The sequence below is a fragment of the Syngnathoides biaculeatus genome, chromosome 4, assembly GCF_019802595.1.
Source record: "Syngnathoides biaculeatus isolate LvHL_M chromosome 4, ASM1980259v1, whole genome shotgun sequence".
Classification (NCBI taxonomy): Eukaryota; Metazoa; Chordata; class Actinopteri; order Syngnathiformes; family Syngnathidae; genus Syngnathoides; species Syngnathoides biaculeatus.
This window is the reverse complement of record NC_084643.1, coordinates 26,428,263-26,435,466: the sequence shown is the minus strand read 5'-3', so window position 1 is coordinate 26,435,466 and position 7,204 is coordinate 26,428,263. Positions and strand designations below refer to the sequence as shown.

The window sequence follows — 7,204 nt, the reverse complement described above, 5'->3', positions numbered from 1 at the left end:
ACAAAGAGCACAGCTCATTTCTAAACATGATAATTTCATCATTGGCTTTGTTTCAAAGCAATCATTATTAGCAACTTCAATAAAGAAGAAAAAGAAGAAACCTCTGAAAAGCGCTGCTAGCCGAGATGGCGCTAGACTTTCTGCCATTAGTCATTAGTGAGCTAAAACAGCACAAGAAATGACTATTTCTTGTACTTATTTGTTTGAAAAACCACAGCATAAATAATGTACTAGTTCATTACAAACGCTCTTATTTCAAGTCTCATCTTAAAACAAACTTATTACAAAAGTTTAGTTGTCGAGTTAGCTTGAGTCAAATGCCACCGAGCTGATTTGAGCACCTATTGGCCGGTGTCCGCTGGAGGCGGCAAATCCCCAACGTGGGGGCGTGGCTTATGAGAAGCGTTGCTCTGAGCTGCCGCTGCCCCACCGAACTTCTCTCAGTCGGTACACGCACACGCGCGCGCGCACACACGCACTAAACACTCAATTAACAACTAATTAGGGGCTCGCTGCTTTCCCAGCAGGCTGGAACACACTTGGAAAGGAGGGACCGTCCACCCGTGGAGGTAAAAGTGGATTTTTTTTGTCCGTCCGTTTGTTTTGTTTTTGTCACCCATGCCACTAATTATCTTTTTAAAAACCGAGTCAGTGCATGAGTAATATCGTTGGACTTATTATTCATTTATGACATAGTATAGTCTTGATGGAATGCTCATATACCTCAAATTATTTAAAACAAATCTTAATTTCATTCGGGATCTATTATTAATATAGTATGGACTTTAAGGCGGTTCTTTTGATCACATTTTTTTTTTTTTACCATTTATTGACTCATGTAGTCTGGTTTAAAATCATGCACTTTTATTTTTACGTTTGTGATAAATATGATGGTTTGTATTATTTTTTTACATCCATAGTCTTAATTATGGTTCTGCATTTAGAAACAATTCTATTCTTAATCAGCGTTTTGCAATTTTTCAAACATTAAAAATTAATGTTATTCCGTTACATTACAATTCGTCACCTATACTTTTTGGGATTTCCTTTTTCTTCAAAACAATGAAAAATACAAGAAAAGATTGAATATTTAAACTGCTGCATGTGCACATTATTGTTATAACGCGGCAGATTGAAGAAAATAAAATGTCATATAAGACCTACAGTATATCCTGTCTCATTCAGACACAGGGTATGGCACATAACTGTTAAATATTCGGTAAGTCATTGTATTGTTCACAAATTTCTAGAAACGCATGACCCAAAATGTAAAAATTTATTTCTAAAATGCCTCTCAAAACTATCAGACTCTATCATCCATTTTTCTACCATCTGTCTGTACTCAGCGTACCTAAAATAAAATATACAGCAAAAGCAGTTAAAAGATTCAGATTTGTTTGTGTGTATCCCCCACCCCCAATATTTCCACAAAAACATTTACCAAAAGGTCAAGAAAACAAAACATATTCTCAAAGTGCAGAGTTATCATGCTTTCCGCACGAAATAAATAAATGTTTTAAAGTGGAGAGAAAAGTCCTGAATATTACTTTACTGGAGACAAAATGAACAACTAAATACTACTACTATTGTTAACAATAAATTCCTTTATCCACTTCAAGTAGAATATGCAACTAATTCCAGGCCACTTTTGTAGCTATTGTCACTATATTCCGTAATTAAGTAAACAAAAGTGTGCATAACTTTTAATGTGCAGGGCACTTGCAAACATGACCGAGGGTTGCGAGTTCGAGATCGACGTGGAGAGCGTGGAGGCGGAGGCCGACGAGCAGAGCGAGCGACCGGAGGAGGACGACCACCGCGACCGCAACCCGGACGGAGGCGGCGGGGACCCTCGCGCCGCCAAGCCGGCCCACGGTGGCCTGAGCCCGGGCGACCAGCGCAAGCTGAGCCGCACGCCCAAATGCGCGCGCTGCCGCAACCACGGCGTGGTGTCGTGCCTCAAGGGCCACAAACGCTTCTGCCGCTGGAGGGACTGCCAGTGCGCCAACTGCCTGCTGGTGGTGGAGAGGCAGCGGGTCATGGCCGCGCAGGTGGCGCTACGGAGGCAGCAAGCCACGGAGGTGAGGGATTCAAACCTTAACCAGAGGAGTTCGTCAGGAGTACTTAAAAAAAAAAACAACAACAGCTGATATCTGTTCAACTGAGAGCTGGGAAAAAGTAGGGCCTCTGCATGCGTTTTCGGACACACACACGCACACACACGCACACACACGCACACACACGCACACACGCACACACATATATATATTAAAGGTAAAAGTAGAAACATTGATTTTCTTCTGACTAGGTTTACAATTTTTCAAATTCCTCCCCAGTGCAGCTATTGTGTTTCTTCTTGTTGGTTTTGCTTCAAAAGTTTGGAGGCACGTCACCTCTGGCATGAAAAAGTGTTTTCAAGCGTTTGACTTGACAGTCTGTCAGTTTGGCAGGCTGGCTGGCTGTCTGGCTGGCTATTCCAACTGTAAAATTATACAGATACATATATGCACGATTAATTGCTTCATTTTTATTTATTTAAATTTTGTTTTGGAGCCCCACTAAAACGCAAAATATACAATCATTTCAGTTTAGATTTGCAAGACTTTTATTTCCTCCCCCAAAATTGTGGGACTTGATGTTCCACTGAATATGTTTCTTTATCTTTTGAAAGAAAATGCATGCATTTCACAATGATTTATTGCAAATATTTTTAATTTGCATAGCCCTCCCTCAGAAATTTAAATATATTCGGTGTATGGATTACTTTTTCAAACGTATAAATTAAATACTGTAAAACTGTCATCTATTGCTATTACTATGTATAGTTTATTCTGGTTTCTATTTTGCTGACATTCCCGGTACATTTAAGTTGAAGTCTTTGGTGTTCGTTACTGTATATGCTATATAAAAAAAAGGTTGATAATCTCTTTTTCTTCCTTTGTTGGTTCTGACTGGGCTGAGTATTTTGTTTTGCGCTACTGTTACAGGCTGTGTTTGAGATTATGTGGTTAAATGCAGTTTTATGAGCTAATTAGATTTAATAACACACTCAGAGGAAAAATAACTACAAAATGATCTAACATCTTATTTTAAACTTAATGCCATGCGCATGTTGTTTCGCTTGCCATATCTGTTTCTATAAGGATTACGACGCTGACATGGGCCAACATTTCAGCTATGATTGAGTCAATTAATAATAAAATATATCACTTTAAATTTTGCAATAGGGAAACAAAGAGAATGATGGCAGCTGCGACTTTACTGCCTTCATTGTATCTAAAAACAAACTTGTTTCTTTTCTTTTTTATCTATAAGGACAAAAAAGGCCTATCTGGGAAACAAATTCCAGCCGAGAGGAGGAGCATCTATCAGAGACATGTTCGTCCATCAACGCTGCTGGCCAAAAGCATCCTTGAAGGTAAAAAAAAAAAACAAAAAAAAAACCCTGAAGATTACATATTGCCTCCTTTGGTCTTGAAAATTAATGCAGATTAAAGCAGCGGTTGTGGAGGCCCCGAAGCTCAGTGGTTAGAGCACTGGTTTGGCCCCTGAGAAGGGTTGCGTCAGGAAGGGCATCCGGCGTAAAAATTGTGCCAAACATGTATATGCGTTCATCTGGGATGATACGCTGAGACGACCCCGAAAGGGACAAGCCGAAAGGAAAACAACAAAGGAGCGGTTGTAAATATTGTTGTTAGTGGTTTGAATGACACGTGAATTGCCGATGTTATTAAGAAGTAATTCAATGCTCAGGATAGGTCCATACATAGTTATGAACATTATTAATGTGCAATGTATTGCTCAAGAGAAAAGGGTCTCGGTTTAGACAAGACAACGGTATTTTGTGAATGCAACTGCAAGGTGTCACGATGTCTCAGTGACGTGCCATGAAATGAAAAAGAAATGCAGCATCTAAAAGCAAAGTTTGCTTGACAGCATGAAATTTAGGGGCCCTGATTCATAAACTATGCCTGAAAAATTATAGAAAGTCTGCCCATTTTGTTGTGAATTGGCCATTTGACTCATATTCACGGCTCAAGAAATTTCGTTCAATTGCCACCAAATTCGAACGAGCGATACGAGACAGATGCACAACGCGAAATTGACATTTGAGTTTTCATCGTTGCAGTTCCGGTCGGGTGAGGCAAGTCAGCAAAGTTTGATGATTTGACGCTAAAAACCAAAATCAAATAATGATTCCATTTCACAAGGTCATCATATCGTGACTAAAGATTTCATGTCGCAACATGTGCCAGGGTAGACATGTCGAGGTCGACCCAAAAAAAAAAGTCTCAAGAGGCAACAGCAAATAGAAAGTTTGCCATTTTGTTTCTAAAGAACCATTTCCAGGGGTCTTTCATAGACCCACTCCAAGAGATTTACAGTTGTCCAATTGCTACCACTTTTGAAGTCCATGTACTTGATAGATTGGTGACATCAAATATGAGTTTTGTCATTGACTGCAAAACCTGCAACAAAATTTGATGACTTGCCTGGAAATATGAATTAATCAGTGCTTGCACTTTTAATTGCCACAAACCTGTAATGATATGATACATGGAGGGGATAATACTCATGGTTTCATCCCCCAACCCACCCAATCAACAGGATTCCGCCCGGTGCCGTCCGATCCCTTCCTGGCCTCCAACCAGTCCCTGCCGCCCCCGCTGAGCGACCGCATGCGCAAGAGGCGGGCGTTCGCCGACAAGGAGCTGGAGAGCATCATGTTGGAGCGAGAGTACAAGGAACGCGAGCTATTGGAGAGCGGCCAGGCCTCGCCGCTGCTCTTCTCCAACAACATGGCGCACCACGCAGTGCCGTACTCGCCTGAGGTGCCCCCTAAGGACATGTGCCTGGGCCCCAGCTGTTTGGACTTGCCCATGCAGTACCCCACGCCCGCCAACAACATGGAGCTCATCTCGTCCAATGTGAGCATGGCTGCTACGTACCGGCACTACCCGCGGGGAGGCTTCATGGTGTGGCCCCGTAGTGCCGCCAACTTGGGCGACGCCCTGCTCTACCGTCAGTGCCTCTTCAATGCCACGGCGGTACAGAATATGAAGCCTGGTGGTGCGGTGTGGGAGCCCAAGACCATGCCCCTCGAGAGCCATCCGCCGGAGCAGGACGCCGCCGGTGCAGAGGGCTCGCGAGCTGCCTTGTTGCAGGACCACGAGGACCCGCTAAGGGTGGCATCAAAATCTACCATGAGAGAGAACTCTGCTTTCTACCCACCAAAGAGGAGCTTTCCACAAGCCTTCCCGGCCAAGGATGCCGCCAAGTTCTCTCTAAAAGTAAACTCCACCTTCCACTCTCTCATCCAACACTCACTGGGCGACAAGGGCGGTGGGGGTGGCGGTGGCGGAGGGACGGCAGTGGCAGAACTCCGGGGGGCGCCAAATTGCAGAGAACTCCTGCAGGAGGCTGCCCGCAAGCTCAGGGAAAACTCTGGCAAGGACGCCCAGGCCGACAAAATGGCCGACAGGTACGCCAAAGATTTCCTGACCAAGCCGGGTGGGACCAAGATGGCCCCCGGCGAGTCTCTCTCCTTTTCTGTGGAAGCCATTTTGAAAAGACCGGCCATGAGTCAGGCGTTTCATTGAAATATAAATACAGTAAACCCCCCCCCCCCCCACACACACACACACACATTTTTGCAGATGGATAGGAACGGAGCCCTGCTGGAAAAAGCGATTGGTGACCCACGACACCCCCCCCCCCATAACTATCTGTACCAGTGTTTCCCAACCTAGAGTTAGCTGAGGCCTTCATTTTATATAACTCACAGCATGCAACCAAACAAAATGTCAAAACATTTTTTTTCCATACTGTATACTGAAATGATGTCATCTCAAAATTTTCCCAATTTACTTACTTTACCGTGTGAACGCTGTTGATTTAAAAGGCTTTTATTCTGTTGTACGGACACACTGCAAAAACTAAAATCAAGCCAAGATTAAATATCTCAAATCAAAGCTAAATATGCTTGTTGTTGCTCTGCCAAGATTTTTTTTTTAACCAGGCAATTCATTCTCATAATAAAGTATTATAATTTATGAGATATTAAAAATCTTTGACCGGTGATTATCAACTTAAAATATGTAGTACTGTAACTTGTAGGTGTCTTTTAGCTGCCATACCTGATCAATTTGAATTGCCCTATGGGGCCATATAAAGTTTTGATTTGAATTGAATTGAAATGCTTATGGCACATAAACACTCAAAGTATATTAATAATCTAATCCAAAAATACACTAAACCGTGATCCCAAAACACTAACGTCAGTCCAATCTCATTTTACAACAATAGCTTTAAAAATACAGTAAATGTCTTCCAGATTCTGACAGAATGCACAGGAAATGCAAGCAGACATGCCACTAAGACTTCCTGTATCTTCTGCTAACATCCCGGGCTAAACTCAACTCCGTCCTGACATACAAATACGTTAGTCTCTCAGAAGCTAACTTCCACATACATCATTGACACTAATGATTGTTTCTGTATTGGCTCAAGCTTTGGCGCTATTTTGTGTTATCTTGGAACGTTAAAAAAAGATGAAGAGGTGAATTTGTGAATAGCTAACCATGAAAAGGCGGGCTTTGCTGTATGTACAAGAAAAATGTGGGTCCAAAAAGAACACTTCCATATTGTGATACCTTTGTACAGGGTATTATACACTGTTTCTGCTTGTTCATGTGGAATAACTATTTGTCAAAAGTATTTAAACATGTTCTTCAGGCCAATAAACGTGATAAAACTTTGCCTAAAATGTCTTGCAATTTATGCCTTACAGTTACACATAATACTTTCACTCAATTCGGCACTGATCTCTTCTTTTCAGTAAAGTCCCTTAGAATATTTCACTGGACGGTGGTCTAAATCTGTGATTCATCAATTTGATCGTGCTTGCTTTTGTTTGTATTTCTGAACACATTTAGACGCTCCTCAATTTATGCGAACACGTAAAAAATCCAGAATAAGCTTTTGAAAAAAAACCCCATCAAATATGCATTTTACTTAAGATGCATAATGTAGTGAAACTATTTGTTTAATAGAAATAATTTGAACAATACCAACAAACTGGGACATGCTAGTGAGTTCACTAATGTTGTAAATAACCAGAAACACAACATTTTGCATCATTGTTTAATGCAAGTACATTCATGTGTATTTACAGTATGTGCGTATCCGTCACTGCCTGTATACG

The 7,204-nt window shown here is 41.8% G+C and overlaps 1 protein-coding gene across 1 annotated transcript; it reads left to right on the top strand.

Moving 5' to 3' along the window:
- Positions 1 to 453: 453 nt before the first annotated feature.
- Positions 454 to 6,732, top strand: dmrt2a (doublesex and mab-3 related transcription factor 2a). The gene is made up of 4 exons (XM_061817330.1): positions 454 to 569; positions 1,715 to 2,081; positions 3,316 to 3,418; positions 4,609 to 6,732. Exons 2-4 carry the CDS (start codon positions 1,728 to 1,730, stop codon positions 5,598 to 5,600), a joined length of 1,449 nt encoding a protein of 482 aa, XP_061673314.1. The 5' UTR covers positions 454 to 569; positions 1,715 to 1,727; the 3' UTR covers positions 5,601 to 6,732.
- Positions 6,733 to 7,204: the final 472 nt, after the last annotated feature.